Source organism: Hibiscus syriacus, unplaced genomic scaffold, assembly GCF_006381635.1.
Source record: "Hibiscus syriacus cultivar Baekdansim isolate YM2019G1 unplaced genomic scaffold, ASM638163v2 tig00005712_pilon, whole genome shotgun sequence".
Classification (NCBI taxonomy): Eukaryota; Viridiplantae; Streptophyta; class Magnoliopsida; order Malvales; family Malvaceae; genus Hibiscus; species Hibiscus syriacus.
In genome coordinates, this window is record NW_024062065.1 from 469517 (window position 1) to 496495 (window position 26979).

The 26979-nt window shown below is 34.9% G+C and overlaps 2 protein-coding genes across 2 annotated transcripts; one reads left to right on the forward strand and one right to left on the reverse strand.

Moving 5' to 3' along the window:
• Positions 1–607: 607 nt before the first annotated feature.
• On the reverse strand, positions 608–1714 carry LOC120199897 (serine/threonine-protein kinase-like protein At5g23170). The gene has a single exon (XM_039200873.1). It carries the CDS (start codon positions 1709–1711, stop codon positions 623–625), a length of 1089 nt encoding a protein of 362 aa, XP_039056804.1. The 5' UTR covers positions 1712–1714; the 3' UTR covers positions 608–622.
• A 16865-nt stretch (positions 1715–18579) lies between these two features.
• LOC120199930 (transcription factor TCP8-like) lies at positions 18580–20622 on the forward strand. Its single transcript, XM_039200896.1, has one exon. The coding sequence runs from the start codon at positions 18705–18707 to the stop codon at positions 20298–20300; it is 1596 nt and encodes a 531-aa protein (XP_039056827.1). The 5' UTR covers positions 18580–18704; the 3' UTR covers positions 20301–20622.
• The last annotated feature ends 6357 nt before the right edge of the window (positions 20623–26979 follow it).

Sequence of the window (26979 nt, forward strand, 5' to 3'; positions counted from 1 at the left end):
GGTTGCTTTACTCATTTGAATATAAAACAAAATCATATGCATTTCTGTCAATTGGACAGTTGCACAAAGCTTACGTGCCCAAAGGTACACCTTCCCTACCAAGTAAGTAATCTTCAAAATATGATGCCCAAAACCATATTTTAATGCCCATTTCACTTTTTAAATTTTAAATAATAAACTTATAAAAAATATAAGAAATAAAATCATATTATCTCTACATTAAAAGAAAGGAGAAAAGAACCAATAAGGTTGGTCGAAGTGGTAAATAATTTGATATCGCTTAAATAAGATATCGAGTTTAATTTTTGTGTATGCAAAAAATTTATATTAAAAAATTTATCCACTAAAATTAAATGTACGACGTGAATTGATATAGAATAATCAATACAAGACTTGGGTGGAAAAAAAAAAGAAAAGAAAGTAAAAGGGAATGACAGGGCATCCAACAAAGCTTTCATGCTATCAACTTTTTGGGAATCTTCTGCTTGGAATGCCTGTTTTTTAATTAAAACCTGCATTTCATATCCACGAACCCAAAACCAAAAACTTTGACTCATCTCCCTCGACTCACATCACAAACCGAGTCGACTCATCCTTCACAAAAACAAAACTTCATTTCAATCTAACACCTGCCAGTGCCAGCTAATATATCCTTTAGCAGCACTAGTTTCCCCGTCGGATTAACATCGCCGTTATTAACGTCACCTTGTTGGGTCGAATAAACCACCCTGCTGCATTTCCTACTCAGCTTCTGCCGCCTCTTGAGTTGAACCAAGTAATTCAAAACGCCGGTCCACGCGGGCATATTCCCGAGTCTGACTCGTTCAACGGAACAACTCTCCATCGCCACGACAATTTCTCCAATCGGAGGACGGCGGTCGTGGTCCTCTGATAAACAACGTGACGCCACGTTCAGTATTCTCCTTATCATGCTCTCCATCATGCACGTCGGGAATGGAATCCTGGGGTCGTAGATTTCGATCGTTCTTTGCTTTTTCACCAACGGAACCGCCCATTCGACGATGGAAGCCGACGCTTTTGTGAGATCAATAATTTTCCGGCAACTGATGATTTCTAATAACACAACCCCTAAACTAAACACGTCGTTTTTAGTGCTTAGTTCGTTAGGGGAAGTGTAAGAAGGGTCTAAGTACCCGATTGTACCGGCCGGTTGAGCGGCCTGACTCGACAAGTCCGCCGGCGAGATCGCGAGTCCGAAATCAGCCAGCTTAGCAGTCCAGTTCGAATCGAACAAGATATTATCCGATTTAATATCTCTATGGATAACCGAAGGCTTGCCTTCGTGTAAAAACTGAACCGCCCTCGCGATTTGCATAGCGATTTCCACACGTTTAGGCCACGACGGAGGCGTGACGGCGGCGTGTAACAAGTCATGCAATGAACCATTAGGCATGAACTCCATAACTAGAAGCTTGTCGTCGTTCTCAGCTGAGCCGTGACTCGCTCCGAGGTAGCCGATGACATTAGAACTTTCACGTAAAGATGACAACATGGATATTTCATTGTCCAGCTTCTTCAAATTTTCACGTTGCGCCTCGACGCCATTGATGGATGACCTCTTCACGGCAACCACTTGGTTTTCTCGAAGAATGCCTCGAAACACCGCTCCATGACTGCCTTTTCCGATCAGCCTCGACGGAGAGAAACTTTGGGTGGCTTCCACAAGTTGTTCATAACCAAACTCCACCATTGCTCCTTGTTTGTTTAGAAAAGAATAAGCTCTGAAGGAACATTAAAGGACTAAACAATGAATAAATAAATAAAGGGGGCATGAAAAGGAGAAATTATAATGGATGAATTATTGAGAGAAGAAAAAGTGGAAGAAAAAGTAAAAGGAAGTCTTACAAGTCCTAGTTAAAAGAGAAGTGCTCTGACAAGGCGAGATGAGTTGCTGATCCACCATAGCCGGTTCTTGGGACCCTTTCCTTTCCTTTTCCTAAATCGAAATCAACATATTCTGAGTTTTTATGTGAGTTGATTCGATTTTAATTGAGTTGGAGACTGAGTGACCGAGTTGAAAAACGAGTTGAAAAACCTGGTCTTCCTGCAGATGAATAGGATTTAACTATGTGTATATATTGATCCAAACGTATCAATCAAAGCTTTTGACATTTTAAAGAGCAGATAATGATGGAATTTTATCCGAATATTGCGTTGAGTAATCAACAGAATCTAAACAATATATATAGGATAGTTATTATATATATCATTTCTTGAAAGTATTAAAATTGTTTTCAAATTTGGTAACCAACTTTGAAAAAATAGTTTTTAAAGTTTGGTAAATGTTTTTTTAAAAATGGTTTACAAAGTTTGGTAAATGTTTCTTTGAAAAATAGTTTTTCAAAGTTTGGTCGATGTTTGTTGAAAAATGATAATGTGATAATCACAATTAATCCCTAGGTTTTAGGGTATTTACAAGATTAAGTCCTTAAGTTTCAACTATAAATACCTTAGCTCATTTAGCTTCAATATCATCCAAAAATCATTTCTTTCTCCCAATACTATAGAGTTTTCTTATGAGTAGTGAGTGTTTTGTAAACAACTGTAAATTTTCTCTCTTAGTAAAAGATCTGCAGCAGTCCGGAGACGTAAGCACAATTGGCTGAACTCCGTTATCAATTTCGGGTATTATTTTTCCGCTTTTATTTTGCATTCTCACTAATCTGGTTATAAGAAAATTACTTCTACTTGGTTTATTTCCCAACAACTGGTATCAGAGCTTTTGGGTTGTGAATTTTGTCAATTTTTTGCGAGGTTACTATTCGGGTTACTATTCATGTGAATAGTGAATTTCGTGAATAGTGAAATTCAGTCGGCGATACGAGTTTGTCGACGGAGGTGTTCTAATACACGGCGGTTCGTAAAAATTGTCAGAAACGATCCAAACGAAGCTAGATTCGAGTGGGAGCGATGGCTGCAGACGAAGGGAAGGTGAAAATTGAAAAGTTCGATGGTGCGGACTTTGGATTTTGGAAGATGCAAATTGAAGATTTTCTATACCAGAAAAATCTATATCAACCCCTCTCAGGAAAACAACCAGAGAGCATGAAGAATGAAGACTGGGCTCTTCTCGACAGACAAGCCCTCGGAGTTATCCGACTGACGTTATCCCGCAATGTTGCTTTCAACATAGCAAAGGAAAAGACCACGACGGGTCTTATGACGGCTCTCTCCAGTATGTATGAGAAGCCATCGGCCTCAAACAAAGTTCATTTGATGAGGCGATTATTTAATTTGCGGATGACGGAAGGGGCATCGGTGGCACAACACCTAAATGAACTCAATACAATCACAACCCAGTTGAGTTCAGTGGAAATTGAATTTGATGATGAAGTTCGAGCTTTAATTCTCTTATCATCTTTACCAGACAGTTGGAATGCTACTGTTACAGCAGTCAGCAGTTCGTCGGGAAACAACAAATTAAAATTCGACGATGTTCGGGATCTGGTACTGAGCGAAGAAATTCGGCGGAGAGAATCGGGAGAAGCATCAACCTCCTCAGCCTTGCACACGGAGTCCAGAGGGAGAACTTCAGAAAGAAATTCAAATCGTGGCAGATCGAAATCTAGAAGGGGAAAATCAAGAATAGGAAATAAAGATTTTACCTTTTATAATTGCGGCAAGAAGGGCCACTTCAAAAGAGATTGCCGAGCATCGAAGAAAAATACCGGCGTACAGGAATCTGCCAACATGACGGAGAAGACAGGTGATGCTATGATTTTAAGCGTCAACAGTCCGATTGAATCATGGATTTTGGATTCAGGGGCATCTTTCCACTCCACGCTATGCCAAGAAATCATGGAGAACTATGTCAGTTGTGATTTTGGGAAGGTTCATCTTGCTGATGATGAAACCTTGAAGATCGTCGGAAAAGGAGACATTCGACTAAAGCTGCCAAACCAGACCACCTGGAAGCTGACAGGAGTGAGACATATTCCTGGTCTCAAAAGAAATTTGATTTCTGTAGGACAGCTTGATGGAGAATGATACAGTACAACCTTTTCAGGCTGTGAATGGAAGATTACCAAAGGAGCACTCGTCATTGCTCATGGTAAGAAGACTGGTACTCTCTATGTAACCTCAAATTTAGAGAATATCATTGCAGTAGCAGATGTTGATGGAAAATCAAACCTATGGAAACAAAGGCTTGGCCATATGAGCGAGAAAGGAATGAAGATACTTCTGTCAAAAAGGGAAGCTGCCGGATCTAAAGAATGTAGATATCGGACTATGCGAGGATTGCATCTTTGGCAAACAAAAGAAAGTCAGTTTTGCAAAGATTGGCAAGACACCCAAGGCAGAAAGGTTAGAATTGGTTCATATTGATGTATGGGGACCATCTCCAGTTCCATCTCTTGCAGGCTCATTATATTATGTCACCTTCATCGATGATTCTACAAGGAATGTGTGGGTTTATTTTCTGAAGAAAAAATCAGAAGTCTTTGATACCTTCAGAAAATGGAAGGCCATGGTGGAAAATGAGAATGGTATGAAAGTCAAGCGGTTGAGGTCTGACAATGGAGGAGAGTACAGAAATAGGAGATTCAGATATTTTTATGCAAACAATGGGATCAAGATGGAGACAACAGTTCCCATGACACCGCAGCAGAATGGCGTAGCAGAGCGCATGAACAGAACTCTGAATGAACGTGCCAGAAGCATGAGGATACATGCCGGATTGCCCAAATTTCTATGGGCTGAAGCTATTAACACTGCAGCTTACCTGATCAACTGTGGGCCCTCAGTTCCTTTGGATGGAGGAATACCAGAGGAAGCTTGGAGCAACAAAGAAATAAACCTTTCACACTTAAGAGTGTTTGGTTGTATTTCTTATGTACACATAAACTCTGCTGAAAGAAGTAAACTTGATGCCAAGTCCAACAAATGCGTATTTGTTGGTTACGGTGGTGATGAGTTTGGTTACCGGTTTTGGGACTACGAAAATCGGAAGATCATTAGAAGCAGAGACGTCATTTTCAATGAAAATGTGATGTACAAAGACAGGTCAACCGCAGAATCAAGTAATAACGAAGCTGAAACAAAGGAATTTGCTGAGTTCAAGGAGATTTCTGGAAATGATGTTCAGATCAGTCCTGAAGCAGTTCAAGAGGAAGAACCAGGCACACCAGAACTGAGACGCTCCTCCAGAATTCTTAAACCAACCCAACGGTATTCTCCTTCTTTGCACTACTTGTTGCTGACTGACAATGGTGAACCATATTGCTATGATGAAGCAATGCAAGTGGAGGATTCAGTCAAGTGTGAGTCTTCCATGAAAGATGAGATGGACTCGCTTATGTCAAATCAGACATGGGAATTAGCTGAATTACCACCAGGCAAGAAAGCGCTCCATAACAAGTGGATTTACAGGATCAAAGAAGAGCACGATGGGAGCAAACGCTATAAAGCAAGATTGGTTGTCAAAGGTTTTAAACAAAAACAAGGTATTGATTACAATGAAATTTTCTCTCCTGTCATGAAGCTATCTACAATCAGACTGGTGTTGAAAATTGTATCTGCAGAGAATTTACATCTTGAGCAGTTAGATGTAAAGACAACTTTCCTTCATGGTGATTTGGAGGAAGAAATCTATATGAGGCAGCCAGAAGGCTTCATAGAGGTAGGCAAGAAAAACCTGGTATGCAGGTTGAAGAATAGCTTGTATGGTTTAAAACAAGCTCCTAGACAGTGGTACAAGAAGTTCGATAGTTTCATGAGTAGTAGTGGTTTTACCAGATGCCAAGCAGATCATTGTTGCTACATCAAGAGGTTCGACAATAGCTTCATTATTTTATTGTTGTACGTTGATGACATGCTCGTTGCAGGCTCAGACATGCAAGAGATTATAAACTTGAAGCAAAAATTGTCAAAGCAGTTTGCTATGAAGGATATGGGCGCTGCAAAGCAGATTCTTGGGATGAGGATCAAGAGAGACACAAAGTCGGGGACTTTGATATTATCACAGGCTGAGTACATCAACAAAGTACTCTCCAGGTTCAACATGCAAGATGCTAAACCAGTAAGTACACCTTTAGGTGTTCATTTCAGACTCTCCAAAGAACAGTCACCAAAGACGGAGGAAGAACGTGCACACATGGTGAAGGTGTCATATGCCTCAGCAATTAGAAGTCTGATGTATGCCATGGTTTGTACCAGACCAGATATTGCTCAAGCAGTGGGAGCTGTTAGCAGGTACATGAATAATCCGGGCAAGGTACACTGGGAAGTAGTCAAATGGATCCTCAGATATCTGCGGGGTACCACAAACAAAACACTTTGTTTCAAAGGTGGAGATACAATACTGACAGGCTATGTAGATGCTGACTTAGCCGGAAATGTTGACATCAGAAGGAGCACTACAGGGTATGTCTATACTCTAGGAGGAACCGCAGTGAGTTGGGTTTCTCAACTACAAAAGATAGTTGCTCTCTCCACAACTGAAGCAGAATATGTCGCTGTTACGGAAGCTAGCAAGGAGATGGTTTGGCTCCAAAGTTTCTTGGAAGAGTTAGGCAAGAAACAAGAAAACAATGTCTTGTATTGCGACAGTCAAAATGCTATACATCTAGCAAAGAATCCGTCTTTTCATTCCAGGACAAAGCACATACAATTGCGATATCATTTTATCCGGTCTCTTCTGAAAGATGAGATTTTGAAACTTGAAAAGATCAGTGGAGCTCAAAATCCGGCAGATATGTTGACAAAGACAAACTAAATTTGTGTTCAACTTCAGTTGGCATGCTAGAGTAACAAGACTAGAAAAGCTGTTGCATTGATCGAGGTGTGAAGACAGATTAAAATCAGTCTTCAAGTGGGAGATTGTTGAAAGTATTAAAATGGTTTTCAAGTTTGGTAACCAACTTTGAAAAAATGATTTTCAAAGTTTGGTAAATGTTTCTTTGAAAATGGTTTTCAAAGTTTGGTAAATGTTTCTTTGAAAAATAGTTTTTCAAAGTTTGGTAGATGTTTGTCGAAAAATGATAATGAGATAATCACAATTAATCCCTAGGTTTTAGGGTATTTACAAGATTAAGTCATTAAGTTTCAACTATAAATACCCTAGCTCATTTAGCTTCAATACCATCCAAAAATCATTTCTTTCTCCCAATACTAGAGAGTTTTCTTGTGAGTAGTGAGTGTTTTGTAAACACCTGTAAATTTTCTCTCTTAGTAAAAGATCTGCAGCAGTCCGGAGACGTAAGCACAATTGGCTGAACTCCGTTATCAATTTCGGGTATTATTTTTCCGCTTTTATTTTGCATTCTCACTAATCTGGTTATAGGAAAATTACTTGTACTTGGTTTATTTCCCAACATCATTATCTTTATATAAAATAATAAGCATTTAAATTTAAAATTTATTCTTTTTATCTTGTTAAAATTGGAGAATTTAGTTTGTTTTAATCTGTTAAAATTTGATCTCATTCTTTATAAATTAGTCTGGTGAGAAAATACGGTTGAATATTTTTAAATTCTTAACTAAAAATCAACAATACAATAATTTATAACTAATATAACGTATTGAATAACATTAATAATTAAAGGAAGTGTTATTTTTCTTTAAAATTTTAGGTCCAACCAGTTATATTTATATGGTATGTGTGTGTTATCAATAAAAAAAATTATGAACAAATATTATCTTATAATCATTCAAACTATTCATAAAAGATTATATCTATTAAATTTAAATTAAAGTAAGAGATAATTTTTTTTTAAATAAAATATAAACTATTTTTTTTATAAAGTATAAAGATACAATGACAATTATTTTTTTTGAAAAAAAAGATGGATCTCGTTAAAAACCCTTTCTAATCTTAAAAAGGGGAAAAGAGTGCCCAATGGAATATATTACCCGGGATCAACATCGTTTGATACATCAATAACAATAAGCTTAAGGCAAACCGAGTCAAATAATAACAATGCACTGCCAGAACGAAGGCCCAAGAAGCTAGCTTATGGACGACCTTGTTACAAGAACAAGATACATAAAGAACAGAATAGAAAACATTGCTAGCTAAAATGTCACATGCATCTTGAAGATGAAAACCAAGAGTGGAGATATCCTCTGTGTCACTGCTCAGTTTATTGACAACCATCATGGAGTCAGACTCAGAAATCAAATTTTGCCATTGATTCTGTTAAGCAAACGTTAATCCAGCAACAAATGCATGAATTTCAGCAACATCGGCTTCCACACAAGAAGGTAGTTAACCGTGCAATGAGGAGCTAGCCACACTCCAAAAAATTTTCGGTCCACCAAAAACGTCGTATGACTTATGTTATCTCATTAAGAAAATGCTCATGGAGAAGGTAGTAAGACATTATGTATTAGGGTAGGGCCTGAGCTACCGATTTAAGGAATATTTCTCTTTCTCCGTACGATAAAAGTCGTTTGATCCATCCTATGACCATGGTTACAACATTTTCTCGCAAATACCCAAAAGTTCAAGTTTTATTCTTGCCAATATGGAAAGGGAGACCCAGATAGTGACTTAGGGAATCAAATGCTTGAATGTCAAATACATTAATTGTAACACCCCAAATTTTGGGCTAGTAGTTTCGAGTTTAGCCAAAGGTAAGTGGACCCCGTGAATTTCATGATTTAAGTTGTTGGGTTCAATTGAGTTGGATTCGGGCCCTATTAGCCATAAAAAGAGGATTTTTTATTATGAGTTAAAATGATAAGGACTAAAAGTGTAATTATACCTTCAAAAGAAAACAAGCTTTTTTTGGGGGTTTTATTTGTGTTTGGGCGCAGGTTTCATCTTCCCACCTTTTCTTCTTCATTTCTATTATCTTCTTTCATCTTCCTTCTCCATAGCTAAGGCAAAAATTCTAGGTAAGTGTTTGAGTTCTTCCATGCTCCCTTAAGCTTCAAAATTTGTCCATAATCTTCATCATTTCAATTTTGTATTAAGAAATCGTTGTCTTCTTTTGGCCAGAGGAAAAATAGTGGAAAAATTAACAAAAGTTCAAAAAAGAAAGTGTTTGCTAGCTAAATGAGGTTCATTTCGTGATACAAACATCAATGTAGTGTATTTCTAATCCTTTGGAGTATTAAATTTTCATAAATCACAAGAAATTGCTAATATTTGTATAGTTGAGCATTTAGGGTTTTACTTTTGATTCATGACATAAATAATGAATTTGTTGTTTATCGTGTGTTTTATGATACTTTAAGACCCTAAATAACTACCCACAACATTAGTAAATGATTTAGAATCAAACTATGGCATTTAATATGAATTTTGAGTGTTTTTAGTCTAAAATGTCCATTTAAGGGTTTGAGTACCGATACTAGATGAATTGGGACAAAATTAGGGATTGGATTGGGGAGTATCGATACTTCCCCTGCAATATCAATATCTACTTGCAGTATCAATATTGAGCCCCTATTTTCGCAATATAATGCATTTTCAGTACCGATACTTGACCCTAGGGTATTGATACTGCAAGTAGAGTATCGATACTACTCACTTTGGATAGTTATATTTGACCTCGTTTAAGGCCCATAAGTGAAGGACATAAATGACCAAGCATACCCAAAAACACTCATAAGAGCACGTTACATCAGTTGTAACCACATTAAGCGTATTATGTCAAAATATCTTCAATTGAGGATGTATACAGATAATTGGGATCGAGGATCGTTACAGGAGATATTCGATAAGCAGTACGGTGAATACATCAGATTCAGTGGTAGCGAAAAAATAAGCTTCGAGTATGTCCATGAACCCAAGAAGAGTAAGTCGTCCTTTTCATATCAAGAGGTTCTGAGGGAAGTACGATAAGATTGAATAGAGTATTGCTGCTAAAAAATGAACCCGAGCCAGATATCAGGCTAGCTAGTTCCACAGTTAATAAATAAACCTTCACATAACGTTTTAGATGAGAGAACGAGCGAGATAACAACTCGTGAGAATATGACTTCACTTTAGTGAGTCCAAATATGTTAAGGTATACCCAGGTTACCTTAGTTGCCCTAATGGGGCATTGTCAGTGTGTGAGGCACTTCAGAAGCTAACTAGGGTGTGAGGCTCAAACACACGTAAGGAGTGGGTTAGCGATGTTAATGTTGTGTGGCCTTGTATACATGAGTAGTAATGATTATGAATTGCCTTAAGGGCATAAGACACTAAAATACTGTTAAGCTTTGGTATAACGTTCTAGGAGAAGGAAATTTCAAAATACTAGTAAACTTTAGACTATTACTATTTAGCCCTTAAACTTTAATTAGAACTTTCAAATTGACATAATTGATTAGATTAACAATTTGAGCCTTGACTCTAGGTTTAATTTCATCTTAGTCCTTTAATTAAGGGGTGATTCGATTTGGGCTTTCACATGAAAAATGCCCGATTGCTCAAATCAATTATCTGTTCCATAACTGGTTTTAAAAAATCAGGGTTAATATTAGAGCTTTCATTTTAGGTTTACTCTTTTAAGTTCTTTAATTTTCATAAATTGACACCTTAGGTTAGGAAATCTTTTAATAAACCCACTTAGTAAAATTAGGTTCTTAAACCTATTGATTGGTTGCATTTCTTTTTCAAACACAAGGCAATGTTGATTTATTAGGGAATTAATAGTATACTCCCCGTCATTATGTTGTAGGGGCTACCACTGGTGATTCCTGAAGTAGGTCAACATCTTTTTCAAAACCCTTCATTTTTTAAAAATCTTGAGGCAATGTTTGGTTATTGGGCACAATAATTGATCTCACACATTCATGTTAGGGGATAATATTATTGGCTTTAATAAACGAGCATCCTCTTCAACTTTGCATTCATAGTGATTTCTAAATTAAATAAAACTTTGAACACAAAATTTCCAAATTTTAAAATAGGGTAATCAACTATATACAAATTTTTGGGCGCTGTGGGAGTGCTTACCCTTCCTCACGCGTAACTGACTCCCGAACCTATTTTTTGGTTTTACCCACTTGGGTGAAAAATGGTGTCGACGGTTGCTTTAATATATTGTGATGCATTCTTAATTATTTATTTAAATATTAATTAAATACATATATTATTAAGTTAAAATTGTTAGTGAAAAATGAAAAACCCTATCATCAGTTAATTATTCTTGGTATATTGTAGTTTGGGTTTTAGGGTGCTCGAAATTCTGAATGTTTGATAAGAAAGTTCAGTTTTTTAAAGAAAAATTATATTCAATTAAATTTTTATAGTTTAAAATTTCTCCAGTTCGCCTTTTATATCAATATTAATAATTAAATTTAATATATTTTAGATTAATCAGTATTACATGTCATATTATTATATTATCTAGTGAAAATCTTTTTTTATATTTTTTAAGCCAATAATTTTTAAATTCTACAAATTTTACACGGCATAATCATGTTTGTCGTATGGTATTAAAAAGTTTGAGAGCTTCCAACATTCTTAAGCCTATCATTTCTATTAAATTATTAATAGAGAAGAATGTATGAATTTTATGGTAGAAGGGAAAATTTAGGATGTCATATTAAAAATTTAGTAGTCGTAAAATTATATCATCAATAAAAATATCAAAAATATCTAAATTATAACCAATGTGATTGATTCAAGTGGTAAATAGATTGATATCGCTTAAGTAAGGTCTCAGGTTCGAGTCCTTGTGTAGGCATAAAATCCTACTGGGAGACTCATCCACCAAAGACAAGAGTACGACTTGGGTCAGTCTAGATTTATCGTGATAAAACCTTAAAACTGAAGAGTAAAAAGAAAATAAATTATATGAGGATTGAAATTTTTAAAAGATCCGATCCGATCTAATATACTCTTAATTATTATTAAGTAGATGGAGAGTGAATTTTTTTCTATGAATGATATTAAAATGTTGACAATTATTACATTTATTTACTTTATTTCATATTAAATGTTTTTTACATTAAAAAAAGACCTAAATAAGTGAATAACCCAATGTAGAGGCCCGTTAAATTGATATAATTGGAGATGGGTAAAAGCTTGGGTAGAAAGTTGGGTTCATTGCCATCACTTATAATTAAATATACCAACCACAATCCAAAGCCCTAATGATAAAAAGACCCTCATAATAAATAAATAAAAAATCAATTGAATCCATAGTTTGTGTTCTTTTTTAAAATATTTTTCCAATACATTATATATGATTTTCATAATTTTTATATTTTTAGACGTAACGTCAGAATTAGTTCTCAACGTTTATCAAAATAATTATTTTGGTTTATATTTTCTTCTATAGCATTTTAGTCCCTAATATTTTATTTTAAGACAAAAAACTCCTAACATTTGATTAAATAATCATTTTAACCCTTATATTTTTACAGAGCATTATAATCCCCAACACTTCATTTCAAGATAAAAAGGCTTCTCTTTTAAAACATTACTATTTTTTAACTAACAATTTCCATCACGACTTTCAAAATAAAACATTAAGAGTTAGAGTGTTAAAAAATTAATTATTTAATAGAATGTTATACTTAGCGGTAATATTTGAAATATAGGTGGCATTTCGTTGAGCTATTAACATCAAGAAAATAAAAGGAAAAACATTTTAATTAGTTTTAATAATTAATAATTTGTTTGAATAATAAAAGGCGGAGGAGAATTGGAATTTTCCGGGTGGTCCCCGCAACGTAGACCGTCGGCACAGACAGGCTCATCACCATTGCTTCTTGTATCTCACGCGCCTCTTAAATTCCTCAAGCATAAATAAATAAACACTTTTAATTTTTAGGGTAAACTACTTGTTTAGTCAAAAAAATTATTTCCGGAGTTCTGTTTTAGTCACATAGCTATTTTTTTTTCAAAATTATATCAAAAGTTATGTTTCGTTAAAAAAATAACAAATCAGCTGACATCAGGTACGAAGCCACTTATGGATGGGAGGTGCAGCTGCCCCTAACATTGACGGACTAATTATATTTTAGGTTATTGGATATTTTGAAACTATTATAATTAAGCCCTTGTCCCCCCAAATTTCTTGGTATAATTACTTTTGAGATACTACCAGTTTTAAAATTAATAGAATTAAGTTTTGATTCAAAATTTATTTTTAAGACATTTAAATTTTAAAATTAGTTGAATTATACCATCAATCTTTTATTTTTTTATGAATTAATTACTTTTTATAAGGTCCTATTTATTTTAAAATTAAACAACTTGCCCCAGAGATTCAGATTATAGTTACTGTAGTGTTTTCGATTACGTTGCGTTTATCGCAATTATGACAATAGAGGATATTATTGCGTGTATCGCAATTGGCGATAACGATTTTAAATGACATTTTTACCTCTATATAATGTAATGGTCGTTATTCTAATAGCGGACCGGTATTTAAATTCATGTTTGTCGCCCTCGTAGTTTAATCCCGGCTCCATCCCTGGTTGACATAATATTATTTTATGGTGAAAAGTTAGTGTCATTGTTTATTTTTTTATCAAGTGATCAAAACATAACTAGAATATAAATTTATGTATGACTGTATAAAATAAATAGTTGGCTGACCAAAACTAAATCACAAGAATAGTTAGAGGACTAAATATATAGTTCATCCTAATTTTTTTTATTTATATGAAAGAGGAAGAATAGTCTCCTATCCGTGAAACTTTGGGAACGGTGGTGAAAAGGACTAGATTTATAACCAGACAAAACTCCGCCAAATCAAGTGAGGGTCTGTCGAATCTCACGTGACCTGCATGTGCGCTCATCTACTTGCTTAAATTCACATAATCATCATTAATATTTAATCATTACCTAAATTATTTTAAGCTTTCCTACTTTTTTTTTCTTTATTTTACAAAATTAAATTTGTAAAATCAAATATGTAAACGAATTTATACGGTGGTCCATTATTTGCTGAATTTTTGTTATTTTCATCCCATTGAAAGTGTTTTTCTACAATGCCAAAACTACTAACATTTCATATTTAAAATATGGAATTTTTTATTATTGAATGAGAAAATTAAAAAGAGAAAAAGAATCATAGTTTGTTGATTGGGATTTTTTTGGGTGAACTGCGTGTTTAGTGCGTAAACCATTAGTTTTGGTCCATTATAGTATCTAAATTTTTTATTTTTTTTCAAAATTATTCATAACGTTTAGTTTTTATTTCATTTTAATACCCTGCCATTAAAAACTTAACGAACAAGTTGAGGTGACATACCTCTGACGGACCACGAGACGAGTCGACCAACATAGTTCGATTTTAGGCCCATCGGACGGTGGACCGTGGAGATCGGTGGATTAAAAAATCGAAAACTCCATCGTTGATTTAGAAAGATTAAGGCTTTCCTCGATGAAAAAGATGTTGGAATCGCATTTAGGAGATTAAAAAGTTGTGTGTTGAAAAGTTTGGGCTTCATTGACCGACAGATGCAATGACCGACGATTGTAGACGCGTAAGCCCGTCCTTATGTTTTTAACGATAGTATTAAAATGAAATAAAAACTAAATATTAGGTATAGTTTTTTTTTAAAATGAAAATTTAATTATTAAAACATACTAAAACTGATAATTTAGATACTAAACACCTAATTTAACCTTAACTTTTTATCGAAGAGGATAAAATGGGTCCATTGGCTAGACTGCATCCTCTTAAATGCATCCACATGTGTAGCTCAAAGTACATCAATAACTCTTGTCAATGGTGACAACGATAGCCGTAAATTTCCCATTTTTTACTGCTGATGTCAAAAAGGGCAAGTTTATTGGAACAGAAAGAAATGCAGATTCATTCAAGGCTGGAAATGTAGGGTACGGTAAAAAAAAAGGATAATTAATGAAACAGGTAAGGGGTTGAGTATTTACGAGACCCTGCGACCGCCATTCAATTCTGGGAATGTGAAAAAAAAATTAAATTAAATCTTGTTAGTTGGAACCGACTTGTCCATCCATACATACAAAAGGATGAAGGATTTGTACCACTGTATGGTCATTAGTGGGGCTAATCATGGATTAGATTGGATGATGATCTGTCCATTTCGGAATACTTCCTTTATGTTTATTTTAAGTATACAAAAGTGGGTCCTGTGGGGGGTACTAGCTGGATGGTTAATGTTGACAGATTATAATCTATAACAAGCTTCTTCTTCTTCTTTTATCGGATACATTTGCATTGTTTTGGATCAAGCATATTTGATCTGATAGTCATACTGCTCATCTGTATTCTTTTATAATATCTTATGTCATGAATTTTAACCCCATTACGAGTATTTATCTTCCTTCCTCTATGGTCACTCCTCCCCCTTCCCTATAGGTAAGATCGAAATTAGATTTAAAATTTATAAAAAATAATTATTTTGGAGCAAGAACATTTGATCAACTAACCAAACTAGTAATCTTTGTTCCCTTGTATTCTCTTAGATCATAGATTTTAAACTTACTATGATACATAAGTATAATGTATATAAGATTCAAGAACGAAAATAGTTATTGGCATGTATACTGTGTAAACTAAAGAGGGTAGAGAGAACAAATGTGAAAGAAGATTGTTATACCTCGCCAAATGTCCTCATCACACCTCGTGTTTATTGGAGGATACTAAAATATTTTCGATTATTCGACACTAATAAGACTTCAAAAGACATAGAGAGAACATCTCCAAAAGAAGAATATTAAATGCTTAATATTCTTTAAAATATCACGACTAATCGATATAACCTTTGACAAGCTAACGTAACATACGAGAGAAAATTCATTGTTACATGATTGTATTCACATAGTCGGTCACATACGGATAGTCATTATAGTCATACGAGTAACACACTAACAAGACCCTATATAACCTCTTATAAGGTTGAAGCAAAATTTGTCTAACTTGAAAAAAAATCAATTTTTTTTACTTAACTCGATTTGACTCAACTTGTAATTTCATAAATTCAACTCAAAAAAATTCAAATTCAAGTTGAGATATAAAATAGAACTCGAATAACTCAAACTTTTTTAGCAATTAATAGATTGATTTTCAAGTTTAAGTCGAGTCCATCAACCATGCATGATATATGCATATTATATATGGAAAAATATAAAGGAATATATATATTGTATATGATTATAGAAAATCGTTTAAATTATAATGAAATAGTATTGTAACATTACATATAATTATAATTAAATTTAGATAGAAACTCAAATAATTTAACTCGAAAAAGTTTCAAATAAAGTTTATGTTATAAAATAGGATTCGTCAACTCGACTAACTCAAAAGTTTTAGCCCAACTCAGATCAAACACTCACCTCAGCTCAAGCATGACCGAGAGACAAGATGCAACCAACAGCAGATCCATTCATGACTCAGGGTGGGCACGTGCCCACCCTGAAATTCAATTTTTTTTAACCAATCACTTATTTTATTGATGGTGTCCACCATAAAATTTAAATTTTATTCGATTAGTTACATATTTTATTGTCGGTGCTCACCCTGAAATTTTATTTATGCTCAACCATTCAAAATTTTTATATTATTAACACATGTGTTAACCTCAAAATTATTTTTGGATCCGCCACCAGATGCAACCTTAATGAAACTACACCTTAACTCTTTTCTACTCTACCTTCTTACGGAGAGACAGAGTTCATTGACACCGATTAACGATCGATTTTCAACTGACGCTAATTCTTTGCATCAATTGTTTAATTAGTATAGTTTCGTTGAAGATGCATGCAACAAACAGCAAATACACACTCACATATCAGAATCGATGAACTTATTGAATATGAAAAAGATACAGTTGTTTCTGGCTGCAAACAACTTCTTCAAGGATCATCTGATGTTCTTTCACATGGGTATATAACTAATAAACACGTGGCATCTTTTCTAGAATCTAAAGGGAGGACAATTCCGTCATTTCCGGATAAATAATAAGTGGACAGCTTATTAAAGAAGGGGTGCCCATTTTGACAGCCATCCAAATCCGAAAGCAAAAGAGATATGCTATTATATTTTATATACAAATGTTAAATAAATAAATAAATAAATAATTTATGTCAATGTCAATGTGGGGATTCTTTTATATATAAATATTAAATAAATAAATCCGAAAGAAAAATTGATGGGATTCTTTTTTGTTAGATTATATTAAATCTCGATTAAGTTTAAAATTTAGCTAAATAAATTCTCACAATCTTATTATTTTTATATTTGTAAAGTTGAAATTAAATTTTCACTTAAATGTATAAAATTTCGAACAACGAAAAGCATGAGATATATTATTTTTATAAAAAAAAAATATAGTCAAATTATGAGTTGTGACATAATGCTCGATCATATTCTATATTAATCATATAACATGTTTTTATTTATAATAATAAGAATGTTAATAAATTTAGTTTTATCAAATAAGTTTGTGTTCGTGTTTGTTTGTTTATTTTTTAAAGTGTTTATGTGTAGTTCGTTGTCGTTTAAATTTCTAATATTGTGTTCTTATTTGTTTATTTATTTATTAAGGTATTCATGTTCAGTTCGTTTAACATTCGAAAAAATATTCATTTAATATTTGAAAACCTCTCTACTTTTTAAGTATGCAATGATTACAAGGTAATATTTGTTTAAAATCTTTATTAGTTGTTATCAATGCATACATGCACATTATAGACACAATTACTTGAACACAAAACTTATAAGGAGAAAAAGAATCTCTTTTATCACCAAGGTCGCTTAATGATTTCATTTATATGTTCGCCAATACATTTGTTTAACATTCACAAACATATGCACGAATTAACTTACCTCAGTGGTTAAAAAAATCGTTATTATTTCTATATGTCGCATGTTTGAGCACCAGCGACTGCAGCAGGATGATTGAGCGTTTATTGTCAAATGATTGAGAATATTCAGAATATATACTATTATGTAATCACCTTAGTTTAATAAAATTTAAAAAGAATCACAAACATATTGGTGAAAATTAACCATTAGTCTTTAAGCTGTTTAAACTTCACAGTTTTAACTTCAATGTTCACCCTATGTTCAATTTAGTCATTGATTTCACCAATATTTAAAATGTAAAAAAAATCAATTAGGAGAGTTTATAAATGAGTCAATAAGCAAGTTTATAAACGAGTTTATTTGTGAATATAAATTAACAGAACATTCATATATTCATGTTCTTTATTTTATTAAATTTATATAAAATATTTATTCATTAATATCGATAATAAATTTTTTAACCCTTCAAAGATTACATACCAAAAAACAATTAATCATTAATATCGATAATAAATATCATAGTTTAGAAACAAGGAAAGGTGAAAGATTTACAATACTACTTTACGAGGACGAGACGCTACGAGTGGACTTGTTGTACATGGCTAGACCATGTTACCACCTAGCATTAAAAGGTCCCCAACCTGGTTGAGTTAGCCGGGCTCTTAGGCTTAACTCGGTTTGTGACTCGTACCACTTTAGTTCTCAACTCAGCCAAAACATAACACAATGAATCAAAAAGCAAAAAGAAAAGAAGCCCCACAAACTCTTAGTCTTACTTATGTCCAGACTCTGCAAAAGAAAAAAAGAATTTAACTTTTTTCTTTTATTTCTCTCTCTCTATCTTGTTTTTTCTCGAGAAAAAAACAAAATAAAAGTGATGACTTGGAGAGAGGCGAGAAGGAAGAGAACAAGATGGGATTGATGATGGAAAACACATTTTAGTATAAAAATTAAAAAAAAAATCCAGACCTTTCAAAAACCTGGAAACCCCACCAGATGGAACTTACAGATTTGCAAAACAATAAGCAAGCCAACAACAATTCCGAAGAATCGCACCGCCATCAGCACCACCAGCAGCAGGAAGAGCAGCTTCAACATCAAAAACAGTCTTCTTCTTCTTCTTCTCACTTTGTGGTTCCTTTTGATGACACCAGATCTCCGGGTCCTCCTTCAGTTAACCCTTTTAATATGGGCTCCATTTCTCAACATCATCACCTTCTTCTTCGTCCAACTACTACAACCACCGCCGCCGCCGCAGCAACGCCGCCTCTCCCGTCTTCTTCTTCATCATCTTCGACCACTGCAACGAACCCATCACCTCAGCTCGTTGACGCCTCTCTTGCTATCGCTACCAGATCTAGTTCTCTCAACATAGATTCCAAGAACCAAACGAACTCTTCGCTTTCATCTACAACGACGGCGACGGCAGCAGCCGCTAACCCACCAGCGAAGCGCTCCACCAAGGACCGACACACCAAAGTCGATGGTCGAGGCCGCCGTATCAGAATGCCAGCTACTTGTGCAGCTAGGGTTTTTCAATTGACTAGAGAATTAGGTCATAAATCCGATGGGGAAACAATTGAGTGGCTTTTACAACAAGCTGAACCGGCGATAATAGCAGCCACCGGAACTGGTACCATACCGGCCAATTTTTCAACTCTTAATATTTCTTTAAGAAGCAGCGGTTCAACGCTTTCAGCTCCACCTTCAAAATCCGTTCCTCACTCCTTCCATGGCGCTTTAGCTTTGGCTTCTCATCATCACCACCCATATGACGAAGGGTTCGCTCATAGCGCTTTGTTGGGATTTCATCGGCAGCAGCAACAACAGCAGCATTTTTTAACGGATGATCAAATAGCCGAAACTTTACCCGGCGGCGGAGATGGTGGGAGTTTAAGTGAGAATTATATGAGGAAACGTTTCAGAGAGGATTTGTTTAAGGATGATAACCACCAACAAGGCGAAAGTGGTAGTGGTGGCGGAGATGATTGTCCTAATAAGGCTTTCAAAACCGGTTTAAGCCAATTATCGAAACCGCAACAACAACAACAACAACAACAAGATGTCGGATCTTCAGGTCTACTTCGACCATCGAATATACTGCCTGCTACTGCTATGTGGGCAGTAGCACCAGCACCGAGCAGCGGAGCTGGAAGTACATTTTGGATGTTACCGATGACCACTGCTGGCGCTGGTGGCCCATCGATGACTTCGAGTACATCTGGGGCTGACCAGGGTCAACCCCAGATGTGGCCATTTGGAACAGCAAGCGGAAACACAATGCAAGCGCCATTACATTTCCTACCAAGATTTAATCTTCCAGGTAACCCTGAATTCCAAGGTGGTAGAGCCGGTCCTCTGCAATTAGGTTCAATGTTAATGCAGCAGCAGCAACCTCCTCCTCCTCATCACCTCGGTTTAGGTACGTCCGACACTAATTTAGGCATGTTGGCCGCTCTTAATGCCTATTCTAGAGGCGGTCCGAACATTAACTCGGACCAAAATAATCCACTCGAACATCATCATCATCAACAACACCAACCTGAAGGTACAGATAGTGGAGATGATGAAGACCCTAATAACTCTCAATGATGTTCGGAGAATTAAACACACAAAGTTGGTCAGTAGCTAGGGTTTTTAATTAAATTCCCATATATATTACATGATTGAGTGCCTTGGGATTTATTTCCTTTTTTCACCTTGAGAAAAATGAATACATGCAATCTGTGCCATTGTTAGTATTGTTTGTCCATTTTGATTTCTGGTTTTTATGAAGTCTGAGTTTGTAATTTATGTTTGATGTCCGAAGGGGACACCACAGAGAGCAGTAATGAGAGAAAATAGAGTTGTTTTTGTATAGGAGGATATTTGTTTTGTGTTAGATTATTACAGGTGTTTAAATAAATTTATCTAAATTTAAAAATGACAAATTCAGAAATGGGAAACAAAGGCACAACCTTTATCGTTTCCAAAGATTAAACAGTTCTATAAAGTGTCAATTTAGTCCTTTTTATTCTTCTCAAGTTTCAAAGTGACCCCCGGAAAGCATGTTCTGTCAGTAGTGTGTTGTCTTACCAAGTTGCAAGCCATTGTCACTTTTTTTTAAATTGGTTTATTTAATGCTGTTTTGTTTACACTGCTGTATGCATGTTTTTTTTTCCCTCCATCGGCAGTAGGCATGCTGCTTGCTTGTTGTGATTTTAAATTAATTAATTAAGCAAGCCCCACTTCTCCTTGGTGGTTTGGTCTGCCTGATTTCCGGGGGAAAAAGGAAGAAAAAAGATTACTTTATCTAGGATGTTGCTTGTCAATGTTCCAAAGTGCTTACAAACATCAACGGAAATTCAAGAAAAATAGAATGGATGAGAATGTCTTTTCCCAATGATCACTATCTATGCAATATTTCTTTAAAAAAAATTAAAATCACTTCAAACTAATTTCTTGGATTTTGATAACTTTACGTCGGGATCTAAGCGGGGTAGATGGGTCGGTTGTCTTCTTAAAATTTAAAATCATGATATATTTTAAACTTTTCTATGTATTTTTCGACAATCTTAAGACTTTATAAGTTCAAATTTAAGTTCGTCATCTAATATAAAATGCAGTTTCCTCTGAAATTTGTAATAGTGTAGCTCGAGTTGAACATGGAAGGGGCTGCGTTGTTAGTGGGAGGCCATGATTTCGATTATGCTGGTTTAATTGCATGTTTTTATTAAACATTTTAAGGTTTTATCCATTTTGAATTAATAAAATTAAGTCTTAACTCTTAATTTTTCTTATTTAATTATTTTTTAAAATATTTTAATTTAAAAACTACTGAAATCAAGTCTAATTTCTTCAATTTTTATGATTGAATTACTTCTATGAATTTAATTGTTTCAAAATTAAATAATTTAGCTCCCTAATTTTAGTACATAAAATAATGCAAAAGTCAATTTTATTAGATTTTGGTTATATCAGACAAATTTCCACTTTTATCCGCTTAATAAAATATTAAAAAAACAGTTTTTTTTTAAAAGTCGGATCCATATTATATATATTTTTATGTATACCTATATGAGAAAATAGTTTAATGATATACGGTTAGAGTCGAATTTTAAGTAAAACATATGGTTATTTATTTGACATAAAAATTTATTAAATCAGCACGAATCAACTTACCTCAACGGTTAAAGGAATCATTGATGTTTCTAGAGGTCACAAATTCGAGCACCAACGATTGCAGTAATGTGATTAAGCGTTTATTGTCAATTATGTTGATAAATTTAACAATCAAATTGTTAAATATCAAATATATACAAAACTATGAACATATATAAAATTAATTTGGTCTTAGACTAAATAAATCTCTCTTTTTTATACAATATTCTCACTTAATTATTTAAAAAAAAATAAATACGGATAATTTTATTTTTTTAACAAAAATATCTATTAAAAATAAATCCATATATTAACGGTATAAATTTCTATAATATAAATACCACAGTGCTCAACATTCCAATAACATTAGAGGGTCATATTTCCTGTATACAAAGGCCAAAAAAGAAAGCTTCAATCTACATTTTTTCGTGCTTCAAGCCAGAGCAGAGGGGGCCAATGAACCAGAGAAAAATCTCACCTCATTCTGTCTCCAGATAATGAAAAAATTACAAGGTTTCTCCTCGGCTGCTGTTTCGAGCTTTTGAAGGAACGGCGGACCGACCTTAAATTTCGATCAAGATATTTCTCTGTCTCTTGCCGCTTAAGAGGGATGCCTTCACCGAAGCCATCCACTTCTCCATGCTTTAATGACCTCATGAAGATGCTGATAAACCCGGACCGATCAGACGTAATCCATCGATTGTTTAAGAAGCGAAGAGTGGAATGATGGATGTTTCTTAAATATACATTCTTCAAGGTCTCTGAGAACTACCCTAACCATATCTTTGGTTTTGTGCGGAAGAAAAGTTCCCCAAAGGATGGTCACGAAACCAGCATACTCGGCTATGATATGAGTCGGACTCTGCCCATCCAATCCTGATATCAAATAAAACTAACATCACTAAGGTAAATTAAAGTTCTATAGCAAGATCCCAATCTAAACAGCAGAAAATATGCCAAGAGCTGAGAACAATATTAAGAAAATGAAACCTGGCTCTGCAAGATCCCAAACTTTCCACTTTTATCCGCTTAATAAAATATTAAAAAACAGTTTTTTTTTAAAAGTCGGATCCATATTATATATTTTTATGTATACCTATATGAGAAAATAGTTTCATGATATACGGTTAGAGTCGAATTTTAAGTAAAAGATATGGTTATTTATTTGACATAAAAATTTATTAAATCGGCACGAATCAACTTACCTCAACGGTTAAAGGAATCATTGATATTTCTAGAGGTCACGAATTCGAGCACCAACGATTACAGTAATGTGATTAAGCGTTTATTGTCAATTATGTTGATAAATTTAACAATCAAATTGTTAAATATCAAATATATACAAAACTATGAACATATATAAAATTAATTTGGTCTTAGACTAAATAAATCTCTCTCTTTTATACAATATTCTCACTGAATTATTTAAAAAAAATAAATACGGATAATTTTATTTTTTTAACAAAACATTCTCTTATTAATATAAATCCATATATTTAACGGTATAAATTTCTATAAATATAAATACCACAGTGCTCAACATTCCAATAACATTAGAGGGTCATATTTCCTGTATACAAAGGCCAAAAAAGAAAGCTTCAATCTACACATTTTTCGTGCTTCAAGCCAGAGGCAGAGAGGGCCAATGAACCAGAGAAAAATCTCACCTCATTCTGTCTCCAGATATGAAAAATTACAAGGTTTCTCCTCGGCTGCTGTTTCGAGCTTTTGAAGGAACGGCGGACCGACCTTAAATTTCGATCAAGATATTTCTCTCTGTCTCTTGCCGCTTAAGAGGGATGCCTTCACCGAAGCCATCCACTTCTCCATGCTTTAATGACCTCATTGACAAAGATGCTGATAAACCCGGACCTGATCAGACGTAATCCATCGATTGTTTAAGAAGCGAAGAGTGGAATGATGGATGTTTCTCAACTACATAATACATTCTTCAAGGTCTCTGAGAACATACCCTTAACCATATCTTTGGTTTTGTGCGGAAGAAAAGTTCCCCAAAGGATGGTCACGAACCAGCATACCTCGGCTATGATATGAGTCGGACTCTGCCCATCCCAATCCTGATATCAAATAAAACTAAACATCAATAAGGTAAATTAAAGTTCTATAGCAAGATCCCAATCTAAACAGAAGAAAATATGCCAAGAGCTGAGAACAATATTATTAAGAAAATGAAACCTGGCTCTGTAGCAAGATCCCAAACTTCTGTTATGGATTCAATCTGACGTTCTAGGGGAGCATGCAACACAATTGTTGTAGAGCCCAACACACAGAACACAACCAAGAACCCCAAAAATATGTAATCTTTCCCGCAAAATGACATGTGCAAGTGCCGCACTGAAAGAGAAACAATGATTAGCGATCAACACCGAAATCCCAAACCTAAATGTAAAAAACTTTCTTGCCTGATAATGATGCTGAGGGCACCTAGAGGAGGGACCAGTATTGCTAGTGCAAATGCATAACCTGCAAAATTAGCAATATCTCCCACAACCACTGTTTCAAAGCCAGTTACCAGTAAAAACCACATTTTTCTTCAATAATCATGAACCTTTAGCTAGCCAAACAACTCATTATATTTAAAGAGAATGTAGGGTTTGATTAGTCCCTACAGATTAAGAAGTACAGAAAGAAAAAACTATTTTTCTATAAATGCACGATATATAATTGACAAGAGCCTCCCATTTTTAATTCATGTTAGATAACTTCTATTAGATATCTTTCAGGGATAATATTTGAAAAGAAAAAGGTGAAAAGGAATATAAAGAAAGAGTTTTCAACATGAATGAAAAATTCATGAGTTATGGAGTTAATGATCAATGAGAAATCCATAAAACTTACTTGTTATCATCCCTGCCCACCAAAGTGGCTCAAGCAAGTAAGAATTCCCCCAACTCCTGCAAAAAAAACCAATAAAACAATGTCATTTTACTATGCAATGCATAAGAACAATAAAAATCCTCATAAAAAAGAACAGGTGAACAAGCAAATGATATCAATCAAGCAAGAATGATTGATGAATGGAAGAAACTCTATTAAAAAGCAACAAATTATGCATGAAAACAACAATCATCTGGAATTAGGAACACCCAAACATATCATTTTCTCCAGTTGGATCCTATAAAGACATATTGTTCCTTGCATTAAGCATACTTTCTGCACAAGAAAACACCGGCAGATGGCCATATTCAAACGGTTTGAAATCAACAGATTAAAAGATGTAAAATATCAAAGAAGCCAAGTAACTCATAGTTCAAAAAGGATGGGCAGTAGATTGGGAATGGCTCAAATCAATAAATTCACAGGGTAAATTAATTTCCAACATTTACAGTTCACTCAGTTTCATTTTCTAAATGAGGAAACATTATTCTGAATGCATGCAAATCATTTACAGAAAAACATTAAAAAAAGAAAGAGAAGAGAAGAGAAGAGCAATTCAGTAGAAAACCTTGATAGAATTGCAGTATCTGCTCTGATTCCGGAAGCAGCTATTTTAATTTTTAATAGTTGGAGGACTCAATAAAGTAACACCCTAAAGTAAAGGGATATTTCTGTACTTTACCCTAAAATATAAAAGGAAAGTATAGTGTATATAGGTCAAATATGTAACTACAAGTATTATGCACTGCGAAATTGTGAATGACTAAAAAAAAACAAACTTGTTTTGGAGTTCCCTCTGTGCGCGGATATTATTAACATTTGGGTCGGCATCTTGTATGCGGATATAGGGGCTTAAGCCATGATGTGCCAAAAGAAGAGAGACGTGAGTCAACAGCTCTCCCCCATTTAAAGATACAGCATGCTCCTTCCACGAACAGTTTTTGGCTGTATCAAACAACATTATCATCCGCAGATCACACAGAAATTTCCACACGCCACCATGGATCTCGTTGGATCGATCTTTCAATTGAGTGGCAAATTGGTATCCCTTGTAAGATACAGACTGTTCATCCTTCAAAATCAAGACGTTTGGATTTGTTCCACGAAGCTCATGTCTGATGCGATCAGGTCTTCTTTTGTCGAGTATAAAACTTTCTGCTGACATATCGCCAGAGTCTTTGGGCAGCATCGTAGGATGAACTAGAACAAGGTACATCATATAATCAGACAAGGTACTGCTTTTCCGGCGCAATGATGAACCATCAGGTCCTTCATTTTCAATACCAATGAATTCGTGCACCAACTTGGTAGCAATATGGAAAATAAAGATGGCACGCGTTGAACTTGTGGGCATTTGTTTGCTTTCATCCTTTCCGTGTTCCAGATATGGACGCAAAGATGCATCTAATTCCTCAACATTCAACGTCTCTGGGAAATTACATGATAAAGAACCCGTAAGCTCCTTTTTCAAACCACTGTAGATGAATTCCTTCATATCACTATTGGCTTCCACCCATGTCATAACATGATACTTGCTTGCAACTTCGCTGGTGTCAACAAGATTTATGAGTGGGGAGCAAATCTTAAACCAGAGTCTGAAATTAAAATCATAGAACACATTGTACTGTGCCATTTTTGGTATTCCAGACTTGGACGTAATCGAATGCAACTTGGGAGCAACCAACCATTTGTACAACTTATGCAGGATGCTACCAAATTTGCAAAACAACTGCAAAAACGTCCAGGAAAATTGCCCCAACTAACAGCATGTAGGTGATGGTAATGTCAACACTTGATACGCCGGGCATCTTAATCACACCACCAATACTATTTTGCGTTGAGAAAGCGATCAATACGTATAGAGGAGACAAAATGTAGAAGCCACGAAGAAATGCACTCAGTATTGGGTGACAGTGTCGTAAGGGATTCTTGGTGAAGAGCATATCATAAGGAACTGTAGCTCAATGTTCACCAATCGGAAGGCTTCCACAGGAGATTTGTGTTTTAAGAAAACTCTCTCCTAGTGGTACTTTTTGGAAACCTCAAATTGGAGATCCAGAAACAGTGGTGTAAAATTTTAAACGACTTGTAGGCCTCATCAAGAAATCTAAACATAGGAACCATCTCAGGCTCAGGCTCAGGCTCAGGCTCAGTCGACTCGAACAGCCCCATTCTAATCATTTCACTCCCACAACTACGTTCTGCTTCGGAGTACAAGGCATCCCGGAGCTGT